Below are 23,009 nucleotides of genomic sequence, written 5' to 3'. Positions count from 1 at the left end.
CCAACGTGTAAAAACTCTGAAGTCAAGTGAACAGAGTTCAGATCCATGCCACTGCATTTATTTTGATCACTACTTAATAGAGGCCGTTTGACAAATATTTTATAATGCATTTTCCATTTAAACCTCATGACATAAATGGCTACTAGTAGACCACCTTACTATAGGAAAACTGAGACAGATCAAAGTGAGACAGACAGTCCCAAACACAGAGTTGGTATTGAAAAGACAATTTTAAAGATCAATATCTATTTTTTTTGGGGGGTCCGATTGTGGGGCCTGAACTCTGGGCCTGGGCGTTTTCCTTAGCTCTTCAGCTCAAGGCTAGCGCTCTACCACTTGAGCCACAGCGCCACTTCTGGCTTTTTTTCTTTTTGCTTATGTGGTGCTGAGGAATCAAACCCAGGGCCTCAGGCATGCAAGGCACGCACTCTACCACTGAGCCATCTTCCCAGCCCCTCAATATCTATTTTTAACATACTTTAACAGGTTAGTAGTAGAAAGGAGTTTTACTATAATATTTATTATAACACTATAAAACTATGTGATATAATTATATACCATAAATAACATTATATAATACATAATATTTGATAACATAACTATATACTACAGTAATATATGTATAATATACCCCAAATAAACTTAACCTCCTTTCTATTTTTTCTTCTTGAAACAATTTCTACAGGTTTCATTGTTTTATTTTTGTATACACACTCATACAGAATATTTTCTAGATTAAATTTTAATTTTCTTTCCTAACCACTATCTCTCTAGTCCTTGGTGTCTCCCTCTTATGAATTTTCCAGCTATTCCCTGTAAACATGCATCTGATGGTTTATTTCTGCTTTTCAGAGACACAGGAATGTGGTGTATGTCGGCAAACCATCTTCCAGAAGAGGTTTTAAAGTACATTTTCTTCACTCCAAGTTTGTTAGAGCGAATCTAACTGATTCAGTCTCTATTACCTTTGTCTATACTGAAATGTGAAGACTGATAAATATTCTGAGCGAACATATACTTTGGTAGACAGATTTACAGCCAGACCTCCCTTAGCTACTTCTTTTTTTTTCTTGGAAAATAATGTATTTTTTCTTTTCACTATGATCTTTAAGTAGTTGTATAATGGAGTTGTCATTTAACAAAGTAGTATGAATACAATATACCTTGATCAATATCGCCCCTCTCAATGTTCCACCCATCCTTCCCCTTCCTTATTCTTCTTAATTTTGTAGGTTATATGTTGGATTCTTGATTTCATTCTCCCACTCTTCTCCTCTTCATTCATTATCCCTTTCCCCTAGACCCTACCCATCCTTTTTGAGTAACCACTTCCTGGTGTTTTATTTGGCTGAACATTGATTTTGACTAAGGAATTACACTATTTGAAATCTCCCTTGAATCTGCCATATTTCAGCTAATTTGTATACACTTACCATCCAACATATTTACTTACAAATTTATAAGCTAAATCTAGCTTCTACATATAAGAGAAAACATGGATCCATTGTCTCTCTGGACCTTATTTACTTCACTTAATATAATTTCTTCCAAGTATTTACATTTCTTTACAAATAGTAAAATATAATTCTTTCTAATCGATATGTATATGTATATATATTATGTATATGTGTGTGTGTGTGTGTGTGTGTGTATATATATATATATATATATATTTCCCATTTTCTTTATCCATTTGTCCACCGATGGTCATCTGGGCTGATTCCATACCTTGGCTATAGTGAATAGTGCTATAATAAACCTGGTTGTGCTGATGGTTTTTACTGTATTCTGATTTGTAATCTTCTAGATAAATGACTATGAGTAGAATTTTTGAATCACAAGGAGTGCTATGTTTAATTTTTGAGGAACCTCCACATTGGTTTTCAATCTGGTTGAACAAGTTTGAAAGCATTAATACCCCTTAAATGTAGCCATGTTTTTCTTCAGTGAGAACAATAACACACATTGTGTGGCCTTTCAAAAATAAATGGAAGACTATTCCCAATATATTTCTACCTTAAGTATTAGGCCTTGTTCCACTGCCAAGTTCTTTCCCCAAAGACACAGTGATTTCACTCCTTTGGTTTGCTGCTCAACTGTCATCCCTGCAGAGCTTTCCAGCATCCATTCTACCCATGAAAGAGAAAAGGAAGCCTGCAGGTGAGCTGGCTGCATGGCCCACAGGAACAGGACCACATTCCCAGCATTCACTGCTGCTTCATGTGGTCAGAGCAATACAACTGGAGGGATATGAATTTGTAGGGAGGGTCATGTTTTCCTTTTTTCCTTCCCTCCCTCCCTTTCTCCCTTCCTCTCCCTTTCTCCTTTCCTTCCTTTCTTCCTCCTTCCTCACTTGAATGCAGATGTGATGATTAGAAATGAAGCAACCTAATGCCAGATGTTAAAATGGCTGACATCCCTGCTCATTATGGTTTATCTGCTCCTCCTGAATGTATCTAAATAGACCACAGCACTCCTTATTTTACCTGTCATTTTCTGCCTCTGCCTAAGAACACTGAAGAGGGACCTTTGCTTTTGCTTATTTATGTATTCTTAACGTTTGGGCAGTGCCTGATAGATCATAGACACAGAGTATTTGTTGAACGGAATGAATCTTGGAAGGAACCAGTGTAACCTCCTGCCTTGTGATGGAGCTCCACTTAGTATTAATTCCTTCTGAAGGTGCTATGATTGGATACACTCTCAAAGAGGAACTGGAGGAGGCCCTTGGAAGCCCTTGGGCTCCATCAGCTTCATCTAGCTTAGTGAGCATCCACTGTTAATGATAATAATTTGCCTCTTAGTTAAAGATGTTTACTCAGACCCCATTTATCTCCAGACAAGATGAAGCCTGCTTTGTTTCAAAAACAGTCTGCATTATTCATGCTTCTTGCTGCATTTGCAATCAGGGCTCTGTGTGGCTCTGTCTGTCTGTACTCAACATCTCCATTAACAGAACTATCAGGAATGTGATTCAGGCCTAATTGCTGTCATGGCCTCGGCAATATTTTACTGTCACCTTCTCTGCTGGAAAGCCAAATTTAGTGTAAATGCACCCTGGCCTGCCTAGAATTAATATGTCATACTGATATCAAAATGTAGCATAGGAGACTTAACTATAAATGTGGCATAGAAACTATTTGACTATGGATATGATTGGATTGGATTATGATTCCTATTAGTCAGAACTATATTTCATGTTTAAAATGAATCTGAAATAGGACTTGGAAAATGTATTTTCTTTAGGTTCACATGCACAAGCTCAAGTTCATTTGCACAGAACTGCATGAATCCTCAACATTTGTTTGATAGTTTACAACATTGTTTACAAGTTGAATGTTTTCCCACCTTAATTAAAAGAATCCTGTGTACCAGTCAAAGTGTGTTACAAAAATTCTGCAAAGTGCATCAAAATTCAGCGGCTTAAAATGATTGTCATTCACCCTCAACAATCTTCAGGGTCCCCGGAGATAGCTAAACAGGCAGAGCTATTCTACTTGTCACTCATCCTCCTTCTGAAATCAGAGTCTGGAAGATAATGGCACGAAAATCAACAGGTGAAGGTGCACAAAGATGGTTTGCTAGCACATGACACCCATAATGTAACATAGTTTGTCTCCACAAAAAAGTGTAGGCGTGATGTTCCTACACAGTGCAGGAACACCCCTTGATCTTGTGCAAAGGATACAGATGTCAGAAAGAACAAATGATTGTCGCTATATTTACATCCTACCAACCTACAACCATCTTGTAACAAATTTATTAAAACTGTGGCCCATCTTTGCCTTGCCTTTTTAGCAATTTTGTTGAGATATACTTTATATCTCACAATTCATCTGTACCAAATATATAATTTAATAGTTTTTACTATATTGGATGTATGTATATTCCATAGCTGATTATAGACCATTTTCACCATTTCACATTGAGGCTTATTTCTTCAGCTGCCCCTCCTTTGTGCTCCTATTTGCATGAATCTAAGCTAACCAAGATTGTTTCTTCTGCCAGAGACTCATCTATCTCTTAATGACAATGCATAAAGTAAATGGAATCAGGTGTGTATTATTCTGGGAAAGGCTGCTTTGACAATGCTCGGTAGTTTAAGATTTACCTGTGAAATAGCATGTATCAGTACTTTTCCGGGGAGGGATGATTTGTATTGCATGTGGACATGTTCCCCTTGCTTGCAGTGAAATTGCTGGGTGATGTGGAGACTTTGTGAGGAGCTGCCAGGATGTTCTCCAGATTGGCTGTGTCACCTTACATTCCCATCGTCAGTGTCACCTTACAATCCCATCGTCAGTGTGTGAGAACAGTTGACACCTCTGTGTCCCTTGTTATTACCTGATTTTTTTTTTCATTAGCGCTCTTAGTAGATGTGAAGGAGGATCATAGTGTGGTTTTGATTTGTGTTTGTCCACTGGCCTTTGAGCATTTTTCATGTATGAATTGCCATCTTTTTTTTTAAATGTATTGCCTACTTATATACTTTGATCATGTTTATGTTGTGTTCTTTTAATAATTGAGTTGGAAGACTAATATAAATACATTGACATGGAAAATATGTAAAGTAAATAATATAAATATTTTACATATATGTATTTATATAAATCCCTCTGATACTTTGTAGGTTTATATTATATTCTATATATCATATTATAGTTTGTAGGATTATGTTATATACATTATATTAAGTATTATATATTATGTGTACCAAGGTTTAAAGGCTCTCACTTGGCTTTCTTGGTTCATGGTTGTGCTCTACTGCTTGAACCATACCTCCAGCCTGGCTCCAACTTGGCTTTTTCCTCATTAATTAGTGTCAGTTTCATATGCTTTTCTGCCTGGACTAGCTTCAAGCTGTGATTCACCCAGTCTCATCCTCTTGAGTAGCTAGGATTGCAGGTGTGAGCCACTGCTGCATAGCATATTATATGTATTTTAAATACATAAATATATTTATGCTTATTAATATAAATTCCATTTGGCATTTATATTTATTTTAGATATAAACTCTTATCAGATTTTTTTCCCACTCTGTGACTTGTTTTTCACACTTTGGAAGCACAAGCATGTTTTTTACTTTGATGAAGTCCAGTGAATCTATTTTTCCTCTCATTTATATTTTTGTGGTCATACCTCAAAATCAATTGCAAGTCAAAGTCATGAAAATGTATGTTTATACTTTCTTTTAGAGTTTTGTGGTTTTGGCATTTATATCTAAGTCTTTGATTAACTTTTAGTAAAATTTTGTGTGAAATACAAACTCAGCTTTATTCTTTTTGCATGTGGCTATCTACTTTGCCAATACCCACTTTGGGGAGAAAAGATTATTTTCTCTCTATGAGTGGTATTGACATCCTTGAAAAAAGTAAGTTGACTGTAATCCCCAAGGTTTACATGTGAACTTCCTGTTTTAATCCATCTATTCACATGTGCGTTCCATAGTCACTATGGTAGCATCATTATAACTACTGTAATAACTTTGAAGCCCAGTGAATCTAGAAGCTTTATACTTCTTTCTCTAATAGTTTTGGCTAATCTGAATGCCTTGATATTCCATATGAGCTTTAGAGTCAGCTTCAGTTTCCTGAAAGAAATCATCATGATTTCTGACATGGATTGTGTTCAGTCTGTAGATCAGTTTGGACAGTATTGCCGTGTCAAGAACATGCATTCTTCTAATTCATGAACACAATAGGTCATCTCATTTACTTAAATGATCATTAATTTCCTTCAGTACTGTATTTAAAATTTTCATAGCATAAATTTTACACTTCTTTTGTTAATTTATCTATTTTATTTGTTTTATTGGAAAATGATTTTTTTAGTTTAATTTAGGTTAGTGCACAGGAAGTATATAGAAATAGTTAATTTTAGTGTGTGGTACTATATGTTTCAACTTTGCTGAATTTTCTTATTACCTCTAAAATTAGCATATTTCTTGGCATTTTCTTTTTTATTTTAATTAAGTTTTTTATTGAAAATACTGTACAAAGGGGTTACAGTTACATGAGCAAGGTAATGAATGCATTTCTTATCCAGTATTGTTGCCTCCTCCTTTGTTTTTCCCCTATCATCCCTTCTCTCTCACCTCCTCAGCTACACCTCCCTACCTCCCACCTCACTGCCTCTCCCCATCCCCTCCCCGCAGCCTAAATTGTAAAGTTCGTTTTTTTGACATAGCGTCTTGAACATCTCATTGTTGCAATGGGTCAATATATATCCCTATTTAAACAATTTGTTTCTTGGCATTTTCTGTACATACAATTATGTTATCCATCAGCAGAGGGTAGCAGATTTATTTCTCCCTTTCAATATGGATGCCTTTTATTTATTTTCTTGTCTTATTGCTTCAGCTAGATAGAAGCTGGTAGATTCCCCTTGACCATAGAGGGAAGACTCCAGGATATGCCTGAACCTAGGGATATACAAAACTCTATTATTATATTTTTACTTAGACATACTCATGATGAAGTTTAATTAACAAATTAGGCACAGTAAAAAAAATGTCTCCTTCTTTCATCACTCCAGTTAATTTCCTATGTTCTGAGTGGTGGTCCTACTCTGGATAAGGAAGCCTCTGCCTTCAGGTCAGGACAACCTTGTCCCATGTGCTCACTGGTATGAGATATCCTCTGTGGAATCAGCTGCTTCACTCAAGCCTTTTACAACTTCCTCTAATAGCCCTTGAAGGACAGTTTTGATTTGATACAGTAACAATATGAATTAGTCAAACTCCTTGAGAGTTTGGTTTAATGGGAATAGTATATCCTATTGGTTTTTCCTTCTAATAGTAGGAACCTATTTTTCTCCCAAGGTCTACTTGTACATTTATCATAGGCTATACAAATTATCAATACAAACAAATGGCTGTGGATGGCAAATCAGAAGCAGAGGAGAAGTATACACCATGTTCTGTCAGTCATGTACAAATGAGTTTTAAGGCCTGCTAAGGACTAGAATGACTAGAAAGAATGACTAGAAAGCTTAAGCAAGAGGACAATCAATGAGAAAGAAAAAAAATTACCTCATATCTAGCATGATATCATTTCCACCTGTCACACAATCATGCAGACCATTTTGTTTCCAGGTGGTAGTTGACAGCTCTAAGTCTTCGCTCCTCTTTTATTTTCTTGTACTTTGCTGTTGGTTGCTTCTGAATATTTTCTTTCATTTCAGACATACCCTGGAATCTCAATAGATAAAAGGTGTCTTTTAAAGTTGACACTTGCAAGAGCGATTTTACTCAGTTTGGGCAACTAGGAATTTCATTTTCACATTTCTTTCACTTTTAAAGAGAAAATTGACATGTAATGTAATGGTTACCTGTGAAGTTAAAATCCTGACATCATGAAATCCATCTGGAGTAACAGCAGACAGCTTAGTTTGGAGCATAGAGGGGTTACTAAAGTGTTTTCATTGTTGAAATAAATTGATTTTAATGAAAAGAAGCAAAACAAAATCTCATGCATTTGCACTCTTCCTTATGGAATCTTAAAGAGACTCTAAGAAGCTAAAAGGTGATTTCACTAAGTTGGCTACTTCTGTTTACTAGAAAGCCATATGCAAAGAACAATGTAAGGAAGGGAGGGAGGCAAGAAGGCAGGAAGAAGAACCTTACTCAGCATTATTACACCTTAGCAATCCTACACAACCACCACTGAATCTTAGCAACAGACCATAGGCCCTAATATGAAAATACTACCAAACTCCTCTGGACTGCATCTCTCAATTTTAGAAGATACAGTTCCAGAGGAAGTTTACAATTTCCAGCTATATCAGGTCTTTTCACAACACCTGCCAGCAGCCGCCACCCAGCTGTTCTCACACCACAGTCCCCTGCAAAGGCAGCATCGGAAGTTTTCATTCTCCTCTTGCTCTTTTCTCTCTGAGCCCATCAATGTAATTAACAATGTCTCCCCATGGAAGAAACCAAGGACACTTGTTTTTTTGGTTTTATGAGAATCTCAAAACAGAAGAAGAAAGCATCATCATTGAAATGATCACCTTTAAAGCTAGTTCACAACCAGCAGTCACCTGCACAGACATGGGAGCTTGCAATAGACACTAAGCAAATACACTTTAATTCGTTTCACTCTGGATTTTTGCTTCTATGGGGACATGGTGTTTTAGGACGATCTCTCATCTAGCCTCTATAGACTTTAGTCAGATCCCATGTGTACCTTGTTTTAAAATCTTTTTCTTTTTTAAATTAACTTTACATAGTTTTGTACGAAGGCGTTGCCATTTAAGAAAAAAGTTTATGAATACAATGCATCTTTCTCAGTGTCACCCTTTCCAACATTCTCATCCCCCTTGACCTACTCTTCCTTTACTTCTTTTAATCTTGTAGTATAGACAATAACTTCTTTTTAATTTTATTTTACTGTAAAGATGCTGTACAGAGGGTGACAGTTACATGAGTAAGGTAATGAGTCCATTTCTTGTTGAGCATTTCCCACCTCACCTTCTCTTCACCCCTCTCCCATTAGATCCATCCCTCCCTACCCCCCTCTGCAAGTACCTGTTTCCTAGTACTTATTTTGTTGAGCTTTGACCTTGTCTTTCTAAGGAATTACATTATTTGGGTTGTCCCCAAGCCTATCATATTTCAGTTAATATATTTGTAACAACTTGCATACCACCCAACGCATTTACTTAAAGATTTATAGGCAAATTCTAGCTACCCTAAAAGAGTGAAAATGTGAAACCTTTGTTTCCCTAGATCTGACTTACTTCACTTAATATAATTATTTCCAAATCTTTCCATTTCCTTACAAATGGTACAATATCATTCTTTGTAACTGGTCGGTAAAATGTCACTGTGTATATATACCACATTTTCTTGAACCATTTGTCCATTGAGGATCATCTGGGCTAAGTCTATATCTTGGCTATGGTGAATAGTGCTGCAGCAATGATGGTTATGCTGGTGGCTTTACTGTACCCTTGTTTCTGATCTATTGGATAAATGTACAGGAGTCAAATTGCTTAAAAATAATCCCATATGTCTTAGAAATATACTAGCTATTGCAGATAAGGGGAACCATGGGACCTATGTTCCTTTGAGTGTGGCTTACTTCATTTAATATGATTTTTCCCCAAGTCTTTCCATTTCCTAACAACTGGGGCAGTGTCATTCTTTCTGATGGAGGCATAGAATTCATATATATATATATATATATATATATATATATATATAATATTTTTCTTGATCCATTCATCTACTGAGGGGCATGTGGGTTGGTTCCCTATCTTAGCTATAGTGAATAATGCTGTGACAAACACAATTGTGCTGATAATTTTAGTATGGTCTTGTTTGTGATCATTTGGGTAAATGCTTAACAAGAGAGGTCAAAATCTATGTACATATGACCACATAACCTGATGCTAAGTGAAAGGAACCCCAAGATAGGGACTTGAGATTTTATTTTTCTTGGTTTTCTTTTTAATGTATTTATAATGTACTATGTGATTTTTTTTGTTTCTTTGTTTGTTCTTCCCCCATGGTATAACCCCTGTTGTCAATGTATTTGATTCCAGTGTCCTGCATCTTGTATATACATTTTTCTAATTTGGAGAGGGGAAGGGAACTAACAAAATGCTGAAACAAAGATATAGACTGACCCATTGTAACAATGAGATGTACAAGACACTATGTTGAAAATGAACATTACAACTTTGGGGGGGGAGGGAGGAGTTGGGGAGGTGGGGAAAAAAGGGATGGTAGGGGAAAAACAGAGGAGGGGGTAACAATGCTCGATAAGAAATGGACTCATTACCTTGCTCACATAACTGTGACCCTTCTATACAGTATCTTTACAATAAAAATATACATTTAAAAATAATTCCATATGAACTACAGAAAAAACAAACTTGTCTTTGCAGAGAGCAATTGCCTTAAGGAGTAGTATCTTTATTACTGTTAAGAAAATAAAGGCAGATTCTCATACATTTCTGGACCATAATGGTGGCAGGAAAGAGGGTGGTCTGCGCTTAGGGAAGCTCAGAGAGAAAGCACCCTGAAATGTGGGGATAAGGCCAGGTGGATGGACACTAGAGCTCTCCAATTATGTCCTTCTTCAGCTCCATATTGAAAACACCAGAAAATACTACATTCACAAAATTCCTGAGAAAAATGTATTTAGGGAAAGCTCAACTTGACAGAACAGGCTTCTGAGGCCAAAGAGCACACACTCAAGTGAAAACATGCAGGTAGGACAAACAGACACGATGGCAGATGAGAAATTCACAGAACTCTTGAGACAAGAAACGCTGGGCCCTCACTAGTATGAAATCAGGCACATTTTCCCCAATCCTCCAAAGATAGGAAAGACTCTCGTGATGGCTGAGGAATGAACATGTAGTATTAAGTGGGTGAATCTTTTCAACATGAATCTGAGTCCCTCCAAACATCAATTAAAAACCAGGTGAACTATGACAAAGAAAATCTGCTTTCCCTCAGTACGGCACAGGAATGTGTAAATTGACATAACTGCCTCCATGCTTTCTCGGTAGACAGTTATATTGGATTCATTACTTGGGTAATCAGCATAAAATGGACATAGAGGGATGTTACTGACAGGTGAAAGCCAGACTCCCACAAGGATGTGGATAAGTAACTCAGCAAACCCATCTTCGAGGAAACCTGTGACTACTATATAAAAGTTTCCATTTAGAATCTCCATCTAAAATTCATTTTCAAAGGCTGTGCTTCAACCAAGTCCTCACCATTCAAACCAAGATGTGCTGCTCTCCTCCTATCGCCCAGTTCAGGGGAAGAGAAATTTTACTCTATACAGGTGTGTCCAGAAACTCTGGGTCCACCTGCTCCCCATGAATGGGCAATCTTTCCCAAAGTAGAAGTATGGCACCATTTCTTTTCCTGCTTCTGGGTATTTTCTGCTAGTGAGTCCAGCTGAGTGGTGACCAGCTCCCTTTGGGTCCCAGGCCCACTTTACAACCTAGAGACCCTAAACTAGGTGAGAAGTGGGATTCCTGTTTTCCTCACCCCGGATCCCAATGGGAGAAACAAGCTGATAAAACCAAAAGGTTCAGCTCTCTCTTCACAGATGTGCACTCAGGTCCTAATGTGGATGTGCCATTCAGAGCTATGGGTCAGGGATTTTGCCTTGGATAAGAAGGAAGCCACTAAAATATACACTGGAACATAATAAATTATACAGGTCTGTAGGTATTCACACACAGTGAGCCCAAAGGAGGATATTCTTAGGAGAGGAACACAAAAGTATAATATTTATTAATTAAGTTCCAGGAAATGAAAAAAAGAGGTTTTTTCTTTGCTGCTGTCTGTGTTTTCTTTGCCTTTTGTCTGGTTTGTTTATCTGTCTTTGGGAGAGTGAAGTGGAGGGTAAGGTGGGGCATAGAAATGGAGGGATAAAAGATGAACAAACTCACAAGGTACTATGTGGACAATGAGCTAAACTTGTGAGGAGGGAAAAACTGGGAGAGTGAGGGAAGGGGTGACATTATTCAACAAGGAATATACTCTTTATCTGACCTATGTAACTGTAACCCCTCTGTACATTAGCATTTTAACATTATAACAATAAAAATGCATGGAAAAAAGAAGGAAGCCACAAAACAGAAAACTTCTGATTTCTTCCCATTTGTAGCTGTGAGTAGAGAACTTAAAGCATGAGACTGCTCTCAGTAACAGTGGAAGTTGTGAGGAAAGGCAAATGAAAATAATAGATTTATAAGAGAAATAGGGTAACTATGAGAACCTGAAGAGAGATCTGGGAGAAACCCTCCAGTACTCAGAACAAGTCCTATCACACTGTATTAGAACAAATTCATCGAAGAGGCTTGGATTCCATGGGATCATCTATAAAGCAATTTACTTCCTAATGGAAGCATTGACCAAGCTCTAAAACCTGGATTTGTGTCTGGTGGAATCATTTATGAAAGTAGCTCTTGTCATGTGACCATGGTTCAGAGCTGTAAACCTAGCTACTCCAGAGTCTGAAATCTGTGGATTGTGATCCAAAGTCAGAAAGATTCTTGAGACTTATCTATAATTAACCAGAAAAAAATCCAGAAGTAGAAGTGTGGCTCAAGTGGTAGAGCACCAGCCTTAAGGGAACTTAAAGCCAAGCCAGAGTGGAAGGCCTAGAGTTCAAGTACCAATACCAGCACAAAGAAAGACAAACAGAGAAGAAAGAAACCAAGAAAGAGAGACAGAGAGAAAGAAAGAAGGGAGGAAATGAAGGAAGGATAGAAGGAAGGGAGGAAAGGAAGGAAGGATAGAAGGAAGGAAGGAAAGAAAAGAAAGAAAGAAAAAGAAAAAGGGAGAAGGAGGAGGAAAATAGGTCTTTTAGGTGCAGAGAGACTTAGATCAAGTTTTTTTTGTATTGTTAAGTCCTGTCATCTATCCATTTGATCCGGTAACTTTAGTGACTTACTGAAGCTGTCTTAATTATGATTTCTTCCTCAGAAAGAATGTTGGACCAGTTGTCTCACACTATTTCCTAAAAATTATTATTTGTTGTTGGTCAGAGGCCTTTTATGTTAATAACTTAGATGTATAACCCTCACAAGCATTCTAAATTGCATATGCAAATGGTAAAAATCACATACATTTTTTTTGCTCTATATCCAATAGTATTATGCTTTTAAAAATTTTATTTTAAAGGTGTTGTTGACTGAGAGGTTATAGTTATGTAAGTAAGGCAGTAAGTACATTTCTTGTTGAACATTGTTATCCCCTCTCTCGTTTTTGTCCCATCCCCCCACCCCAAGTCGTGAAGTTCATTTCCAACATATTGTCTTGTGCACATCACTGTTGCATTTGGTTCACCCTGTGTCCTTTGTCTCACCATTTGGTTATTTCCTTTCCCTTCCCAAATCAGATAAAAACATATATACAAGACATAGGATCAAGATTTTTTTGATACAGGTGGACCCATTGCAACAATGAGATGTACAAGTTGTAATGTTGAAAAAATGAACTTTACAACTTTGGCCTGGCTGTGGGTGGGAAGGGGAAACAAAGGAGGAGGCTACAATGCTTGATAAGAAACGTACTCATTACTTTGCCAATGTAATTGTAATCCCTCTGTATGGTATTTTCACAATAATTTTTTTAAAAGACACAGGGTACCAAAATAAAAAACAGTGACATTGGGGATAAATCAAAGGAAAAGGAAAAAGAAAAAAACAAAAGGAAAAAAGAAGTAACTTCACACAGTACACTAAAAAGAACAGCAGCAGCAACAACAACAAAACCCTTTTATTTCTATGTCTTGGAGTTCATTTTGATTAGGATTGTTTTATATGTTCATATGTACATAGCTATTGAGCTATTTTGATCCTCTGCTAGGACTATCCTAGATATATACTAATTATTACAAATGAGGAAAACCATGGAGCTTATGTTTCTTTGGATCTGGCTTATTTCACTTAATATGATTTTTCCCCCAAGTCTTTCCATTTCTTTATGAATGGAGCATTGTCATTCTTTCTGATGGAAGCATAGAATTCCATTGTGTATATATACTGTACCACATTTTCTTGATCAATTCATCTACATTATTTTTTAAATCAAAATAGGATTAAGAGAAAACCAATAACAAGACTATTTTTCTCCTTAGATAACATTTTAGAATTTCTCCCAATTCTTTTCATACAAGTATTTGCTAGATAACATTTTACTGTCCATACTTTCTACTTTGTATTTTGTACTTATTATAATATTCAAATCATCTCATCATTAAAAATTCTTTATAGATATTTTAGTGACTGAGGCTGGAATAAACATGCTTGTCATAAATAATAAATTTGTATATTTTAATGTTGAGGGAATTTTTTACAGGTAGGGTTGGTAGTTGTGTGTGTGTGTGTGTGTGTGTGTGTGTGTTTAATTTTTTTGGACTAGGCTTTGTGCTCTCATTTAACTTTTTCGCTCATGGCTAGAACTCTACCATTTGAGTCACATCTCCACTTCCAGAGTTTTGCTGGTTTATTGTTCATAGGAATCTCAGTAATTTGTCTGCCTGGCTGGCTTACAAACAAGATTATCTGATCTCAGCCTCCTGGGCAGCTAAGATTATAGGCAAGAGCCACTGGCTCCTAAGGAAGTTATTTTATAAGCGGAGAGCTGTAAACCTAGGATTGTAATGTTTCTTAGGTCTCTGAGATAAAGTTATAATTGATTCTTTAGAAATGTTATTTTAGCTGCCTGGCCAACTCTGTTTCCTATGCTCTTGAAGTGTCTCTTTTTAAAAAAAAATATACCTGTAATAGATGACATTCCATTATGTGTATGCATTGTTCATACTTACAGTTTAACATTTGTCATTTATGATAAGCTTAATATTTGTAATATTAGAAGGTTCCATCTCAAAAAGTTGTCAAATATTTCCTATGAGCAGATAATCTTTGTGTCACTGCTGACTATACAAATGATGTAAACATAAAGGAATATTTTGAAATGTTGAATAAATGACTATTTTGAAGCTGTTAATTCTTAGTACAGAGATTAAATAAATCATTCATAAGATTTAGAGAATTGTTATAAATATATCATGTATGAGAAAGTAAAGCTAATATGGATTCTTGTTTAATTGAGAAAGTTTACATTTTACAGAAATTTTCTTAATTGTTGAGTAAACATACACTTATAACTGGATGTCCAGACATCTTATTGAATCAACTAGAAAGGGCCTAAGCAATTTGTCAGTCTGTTTGGGGAATATTTTTCTCTTGAAGTTTTAAAAATATATAATTTTAAGAATGATATATACTTAAAAATGTATAACTATTTTCTCTTGAAATTTCTAGAATATATAGTTCTTCTATGTATTCTTTTTTGTATATTTCAGTTTCTCTTACTAGGATTGGAGGTGTTCAGAGTCAAACGGAGCATCATTTTGAAAGAATTTTAAATAGTATGTATATATATTTATGCAGAATTTCTGAGAAAATTGTTTGGATTGAACATAATTTTATTTTTCTAATTGATTAATTTTTTAATGTTTTATGCTAGTACTAGGGTTTATACTTAGGGCCTGAGTGCTGTCTCTTAGCTTTTTTTAAAGCCACTTGAACCAAAGATGCTTGGTGTGACATGAAATTTTCTACCCAGGTTGGCTTCAAACCATAATCTTCAGATCTCTGCCCCCTGAATAGCTAGTATTTCATTTTAAATACAAAATTCTTAAAGTACATTCATAAAATAGGGCCTCAAAATAGTGGTAAAAGTGGATTTGAGTTATTTTCCTGCCTGCTGATGACTTGTATCCTGTTAATATGCACAACTTCTAATCTTCAAATCATTTTATGTTCTCTCATCAAATTTTCCTCAACGACTTGTTAACTTCTTCATATCAAATGTAGTGTTATCCAATTTTAAATCAACTTCACAGAACCTGGATTTAACTATTTACTAATTTACTCAGTGTCAAAAGCTGTTACAAATAATTCACATGGATTAATTCACCTGTCTTCTATCAGCCTTATCAGGCTGTTGTAATTTTATTTTCTAGATGAGGGAACTGAGAAGAGAGAGTTCATTTACTTTCCAGGGGCATTTGTCTTGTATGTGAAAGAGCTGATTTCAAACGTTGTTGTTGGGACTCAGAGTCTGTAGAGCAAAATGTTACATGTCATGTAATATGAATCATTGAGAACATGTCTTTATCATCAACAGCCACACTTCACAACCCAGAGTTGTAACCATAGAGCTGATATCTCTCTGTGGAAGGGTTGCAAAGCTCCAGAAACAGAACTATTCATTTTGGAAACTCCTGTAATGCTTTGGACTTTATCTTTTTCTTTCATGCACTGCTGGGGTGTCCCTCTACTCTGGAAGTTTTAGTAAAGACAGAGTAGGATGAATCCTATTACTTAGCAGCTCAGCTTCTGACGCCCCTACCCACCTGAAGACAGAGGAGAGGACACTTCTATATTGACTTTGAAAGATTCCCAGAGACAGCTAAACACAGTGTCAAGGATGTACTTTTGTGCTTTCATGTATACTTATTAGTGTATTTCTTGTCCACGTGTAGCTTAGAAACCATCAGAAAGCAAGGCAGACACAGGACCACAGCTTCCCAGGATGAATTGTTCTGAGGGTGCTCACAAGGTGATCTGCATCACTGAAACTAGCCCATACCACCTTCATCCTTCTGCCTTCACTATAGAGATTCATAACAACAGTCCAATCACAAATGCATTATGGGAAGCCTCACGTAGGCTAAAGTAGAACATATCTTTGTTTATTGATGCTTTGTAAGAAATTCAAATGGTAAGACTTGAGCATGCCACTTATTCATTCATTCTTTGATTACTTATTGGTGCCAGGTACCAAGCTAGAAGCTATCAAAGTTCTTCCATGGTTTTGTTTATATATTTATATACACATATTCTATACATTGTGAAGTATATATAGAGAGTATTAAATAGTTGTATAAGGGAGTTGGATTGAACAAAGTAGTTCATGAATACAGTGCATATTGATCAATGTCATCCCTTTCAACATTATTTCCTATCCCTCCCAACCCATGCTTTCCCTCCCTTTTCTTAATTTTGTAGGATATACATTGAATTCTTGACTCATTCTCCCTTTCTTCATTTCTTCATTTATCTACTCCTTTCCTCTTGTTTCACTCCACCCCTTTCAAGTATCCATTTCTTGTGTTTATTTTTTGAAATATTATTTAGCCTTTCTAAGGAATTCCTATTTGAGTTCTCCCTTGAATCTACCACATTTAAGTTCATATATTTGAATTTTATGTATATGTATATTTTATTAACTCATTATAGCTTTCACATATGAGAGAAAACATATCTTTTCTCTCTCTGGAATGAACTCATTTCACTTAATATAATATTCAGATACTTCCATTTCTTTGAAAATAATGCAATGTATTCTTTCTAATGAATGAGTAAAATTCCATTGTGTATGTATATATACCATATTTTCTTGATCCACTCATTCATTGAGAGGCATCTGGGATGATCCCATACCTTGGCTGCAGTGAATGGTGCTTCAGTGAACATGGTTGCCGTAGTGGCTTGATGACATCTTGGTTTGTAATCTTTTGGATGAATGCTTAGGAATGGAATTGCATCATAGGGTTGTTGTTGTTGTTGTTGTTGTTGTGTGTGTGTTTACTATTATTTTTAATAAATTTTTTATTGTGAAAATACCGTACAGAGGGGTTACAATTACATGAGCAAGGTAATGAGTACATTTCTTATCAAGCATTGTTGCCTCCTCTTCTGTTTTTCCCCTTCCTTCCCTGCCCTCCCATCTCCATGACTACGCTCTCCCCCCTCCCACCCTGCCAAAGTTGTAAAGTTCGTTTTTCGACATAGCATCTTGTACATCTCATTGTTGCAATTGGTGCTTAGATTTTTAAGGAACATCCATACTGCTTTCCAGAGAGGTTGAACAAATTTACATTCCCACCAACAGTATCTTAGGTTTCCTTTTTGCCCACATCTGTGCCAGCATCTGTTATTTTTTGCATTCTTGATGATGGCCCTTCTAAATGGCTGATTTGGAAATCTCAATGTTGTTTTGATTTGCAATTTTTCTATGGCCAGAGATGTTGAACATTTTTCATGTGTTTTTTGGCTATTTTTACTTCTTACTAATCAGATTTTTATTGAGATTTACTGTGAAAACAAACAGCCCCCCCACCAATAAATAGTAATGTTTAGGTTCTGTGCCCAACACCATGCTAGGTACCTAGAGTGAGAGAGTAAAATAATCTACTTTTAGATTAATTTTCATTCCTGGAGATGATAGTGGAAGATTATGCTAGGGTCTGAATATAGCCTCTCACTGTTGATTGGACACTAGTAGTAGATTGACCAATAACATTGCCTTTGCATTTTCACAAATAGATCTCTTGGGATGAATGCTGTGCCTTTCATGGTGGGACTGCTCACTAAGGCTGAGTTGAAATACAACTGGGGAATTTCTTTTACATAGGGGCCTGGTTAAATTACTTATGCATTCCCTTTCATGTGCTCCCAGCCACATTTTAATCATTACAGGCCTTGAAGCAAGAATGCTTCCCAGGGCTCTGGCCTGGCTCTGAAAACCTCTCTAACTCAGCACTTTGCTATCATAATTTGTATTTTCACCTTTCCTCTTTAATTGACCAGGTGTTAGTTTTTGGATTCTCTGATTTTGTTTTAAATCAGTGTCTGTGTGAATCAGTGTCTGTGTCAATATAAATGGGAAACAATGACTATAAAATTAACTTACATTAATTTCTCCACATTTTATACTTGAGAATCCAAAATCTTTCAACAATTTGATATAGTCTTTACAGCCTTTTTGTGCAAATGAACTTAGAATTTACTTATCCTAGACTCTCTCTCTCTTATATATCTATATAATATAATATATAAACACATAGGCTATATATATGTAACATAATTTTACATACATAGCCTTTTTATATGTAACCTAAGGTAAGTAAATATATATTAATATATAAATATATGAATATATAACTACATTACAACATATGTTTTATAAGTGCATATGTAATACATATGTTATATATACACATGTATAACATATTTAAGGATACAAATACATATATAACATATATATCCATATATATATATACACTCTATATACATACATAACATATATACTAGTATATATATATATATACATATGTACTAGCCTAATGTAAGTAAAGTATATATATTTTTTTTTCCTTTTTTTTTTTTTTTTTGAGATCATGGGGCTTGAACTCTGGGCCTGGGTACTGTCCCCCAGCCCTTTGGCTCAAGGCTAGTGCTCTACCATTTCAGCCACTGAGCCACTTCTGGTTTCTGAGTGGTTTATTGGAAACAATGTATTATACATTATTCAAATCCTTTGAAATTGACACAGAATATGGTGTGTGTGTGTGTGTGTGTGTGTGTGTGTGTGTGTGTGTTTGTGTGTGTTTGCATGAATACAGAGGCTTGAACTCAGGAGCTTTTTTTTTTTTTAATTGTGAAAATACCATACAGAGGGATGACAATTACATGGGCAAGATAATGAGTACATTTCTTATCAAGCATTGTTGCCTCCTCCTTTGTTTCCCCTTCCCATCCCTTCCCCTCCCCTCCCCCCGCTCCTCCCCCTCCTGGCCAAAGTTGTAAAGTTCCTTTTTGAACTCAGGATCTGTAACTTTTACTACTCAATGCCCATTTGTTAGGAAATGGAACGACTTGGAAAAAATTATATTAATTGAAGTAAGCCAGTCCCAAAGAAACATAGGTCCCATGGTTTCTCTTATTTGCAATAATTAGTACATGTGTAGGACAAGCAGAAAAGGCCAAAAACCATGTACATATGACCATATAAGATGATGTTAAGTGAAATGAAACCCAAGATAGGCACACAAATATCTTTTTTCTTTCTTGCTATTTTTTGTAACGTATTTATAATGTAACATGATTTTTTTGTTGCTTTGTATGTTCCTCCCCCATGGTATAACCCCAATTTTCACTGTATTTGATGTCGGTGCCCTGCATCTTGTATATACACTTCTTTAATTCGGGGAGGGGAAGGGAAAAAACAAAATGCTTAAATAAGGATACAGGTTGATCCATTGTAACAATGAGATGTACAAAATATTATGTTGAAAATGAACTTTACAACTTCAGGGGGGGGTCGTTGTGGAGGTAGGAGGGAAGGGATGATAGGGGGAAAACAAAGGAGGAGGCAACAATGCTCGATAGCAAATGTAATCATTATCTTGTTCATGTCACTCTAACCCCTCTGTACAGCATTTTAATAATAAAAAACAAGCAAAAAAGAAAATGAATTAAGTTTCATTTTGGAAAATATTTTTCCAGGAGAACATTCCTAAGTAAATTCCAACCACATCCTTAGCTTTACAAAGCTTTTAAAACATAGAACAGTGCAATCTGTTTTTCATGCATAATCTTTCGGTTCATTAATTGGAGATAAGAGTCTCACCGCCTTTCCTGCCCGGGCTGGCTTTGAACTGTGATCCTCAGATCTCAGCCTCCTGAGTAGGTAAAATTACAGGTGTGAGCCTCCAGTGCCTGGCTAACTATATTTTATTCTATGTAATTCTCAGGTTTGGTGATGGTTACACAGTCAAAATTTGGCTCTCAAAGGAAGCAGATCAACCTGATACTATTTCTGACCATTTAAAGCTCCATTTTCCAGGAATCCAATTTAAGGTAGAAATAATATCCTGCATCATCTCTTTAATTTTAGCTGGAAACATCTTGTACATGTACTTGGCTTTGTTTATATTCTCAACTGTGTAAAGATGTGCCTGTTCTCTAATTGATTAATTACTATACATTGAACAGTTTCCCTCCCATGAATAGCGAGGGTGGCTGGTGTTCTTGACCACTGTGGAGGTGATAAGCCTGTGTGGACCCTTCCTAGCCTGCCCAATAGACTGTGACTACACAGTAACCTTTCTACCCAATGGTCACAGTTCCACTGCATAGGTCCTTTTGCTTGGTTTGGAAGATTTCAAAAGGAAATTTCTTCCATACATTTTCTGTAAGGTTTATAAGCTTGATCATTTCCACATTGTTTCACAAGAAGAATCCCATGCTTACACTCAATTCTCTTCTAATTGAATATGGCCCAAGTTTGCCCCTGGACCAACAACCTCTTCATCATCTTGGATCTTTCAGATATGCAGTCTCAGGTTCTGACCTACTGAATGTCACTCTGCATTCTACTAAGGCAAATAAGTTGTCCTTATGCACATTCATGTTTGAGAAGCTCAGCCTGGTGCTGCTAGCTCCCACCTCTAATCCTAGCTACTCAGGAAACTGAGATCTGAGGATGAAGGTTCAAAACCAGCCCTGGGCCAAAAATTTACTGCAACTCTTATCTCCAATTAACCAACAGAAATCTAAAAGTGGAACTGTGCCCCTAGTGGCAGAGTACCAGCTTTCAGCAAAAATGTTAAACAAGAGTTCAAGTCCCAGTACTGGCACGAAAGAAGTTGGGGAAACTCTTTTGTAATTCTTTTAAATAATTGTCCTTCTTATTCATTATAAGTAGCTATTCCTTATGTATATCCACAGTCAATCATTTGTTGGAATCCTACCATGGAAGAAACATGGTGCCAATGTGCCTATCATTTCTACTCCAGCACCATCTAGATAGTTTTGTAAGATGGTCATCACTGTGCCTACGAGAATACATGAAAATAAGGATCATAATGGCTACCCATTCTGCCAGAGTTGCCTAGTTGCTCTACTAAAGGAGAGGCAATGGTTGAGCTATAAACCATGTATCTGAATGTGGAGTTTGTGTACCTCCAGATGCCTCTATCATGGCACATATCTTCCTGTTTGTGGAACATCTATAGGCAACTTGTGGCCTACAAGATGACCTCCTGACACTCATAGCAAGGTGGAGCACATAAGAGACAGAACAGTAATTCAACCCAGGTGAATGCTACTTAGCATATTTATGCTTTGGGTTAAATGCTCATCAAAAAGTGTTCATTGGTAGCTCATAAAGCTAACCGGCACATCTCATTGGTACTTACATATGTGGCTTATATATTTTAATATATGTTTTAAATAAGTGTAGTGTGTTTAACTTTAATAGTCACAAATTATGATTCTTTTATTTTTTGGCCTCTAGGGACAGTGTCATAATTTATTGGAATACCACGTTCCCAAAACATGGGAGTGTTTAGCTGACTTATTCAAAGTTCTAGAGAACAATAAGACTCTCCTGAACATCAAGCATTATTCCATTAATCAGACCACATTGGAACAGGTATGATACTTGGAATGACTGAGCAAGTAGAATTTTGGTAGCTTCATCAGATCTAATGTAGCTGATTTTTAAAATAATTTGTATTGCTCCTTCAGTTTACCACTTCTTATAATTAATCTGACAAAATTCTGAGTCTCTCTCTCTCTCTCTCTCTCTCTCTGTATCTTCAAATTGTTCATAGTTATATGGGGCACTTACAAGTTACATCATGTTATATTAACTCATCCCTCACCTTTTTATCTAGTCCCTGTAGTAGTAACTGGACTTTGCAGTAATTGTATGATAGCTGACTCTGGAGGAAACTAAAAATATTTGCTTTTTTAAGAGTACCTGAAGTTTAAAGTCATACCACAACTTCTTTTGTTTTTAAACTGTGCTCCAATTATTGAGAATTTCCAGGTGATTTATTAATAGAATCAGTCTTAGAGGTGAATCCTTAATACAGTTACACATTCATGATGATGAAAGAGAGGATGATACGGATGTGTGATTTCTGGCTTTGGGGGTTTGTTGAGCAAGATTCTGAGACAATGTCTCCCTTGTAGTTGAGCTGGTAAGGTTGGGTGTTCATCTGGGTTAGCAGTTATTTTCATTATTTCTTTCAGGTGTTTATTAACTTTGCTGGTGAGCAGCAGCCAACTTTGCAATCTACTCCTGATCTGTATGCTAACAGCCAACACCTGTCTCACCTGCCTGTGTAAACCACTGATGAAGCCTACCTTGTCTTCCACTGCAATTGATATTCAAGAATCAAACATTATCTCCAGTGCTCAGGATCTTGACGGCAGGAAAATTATATTTTCTCCTTCATTGTCTATTTTGAAACTGTTTAACAAACAGCCAACGGAAAGGTCATTCTTTCTCACATACCTTTGGGAGTTCCTCCAATACATTTACTCTGTTTGTTAACCCAGGTAGTATTAGCTTTTTGGGAGGAAAACATGAAGAGTCCAATTAGAGAAGTTCTGGAATGAGGTAGGCCATCCATAGTTTGTCATGTCAAGGATTTAAGACACTACTTTTTTTTTTTTTTGGTCAGAAACAGTATCAAAGACTATTTCTTTTTTAAAAAAAATAGATATGATTATGTTTCTAAATTAAAATTTAATGATTTAAATGCAAACTTTTGGAAAACTGAATGATATATGGATTGAAAAAATCCATTTTTTTCAAATAATAAATGCTTTTCAAACTAGGCATAAAGAGCTATCTAGTTTTGTTGATCCATTAGTAAAATTAA

The 23,009-nt window shown here is 36.2% G+C and overlaps 1 protein-coding gene across 1 annotated transcript in view; it reads left to right on the top strand.

Annotated features, from left to right (window-relative positions):
* The window catches only part of Abca13 (ATP-binding cassette, sub-family A (ABC1), member 13), a 394,418-nt gene extending 371,621 nt beyond the window's left edge, over positions 1–22,797 (top strand). Inside the window, exons 60-62 of the mRNA XM_013024383.1 lie at positions 20,088–20,193; positions 21,632–21,769; positions 22,375–22,797. Of these exons, the coding sequence (XP_012879837.1) occupies positions 20,088–20,193; positions 21,632–21,769; positions 22,375–22,470 (340 nt within the window). The 3' untranslated portion in view covers positions 22,471–22,797. The remainder of the gene's footprint in view (positions 1–20,087; positions 20,194–21,631; positions 21,770–22,374) is intronic.
* Positions 22,798–23,009: the final 212 nt, after the last annotated feature.

This window comes from Dipodomys ordii, unplaced genomic scaffold (genome assembly GCF_000151885.1).
Source record: "Dipodomys ordii isolate 6190 unplaced genomic scaffold, Dord_2.0 Scaffold76, whole genome shotgun sequence".
NCBI lineage: Eukaryota > Metazoa > Chordata > Mammalia > Rodentia > Heteromyidae > Dipodomys > Dipodomys ordii.
This window is presented reverse-complemented; position numbering and strand designations above follow the sequence as displayed.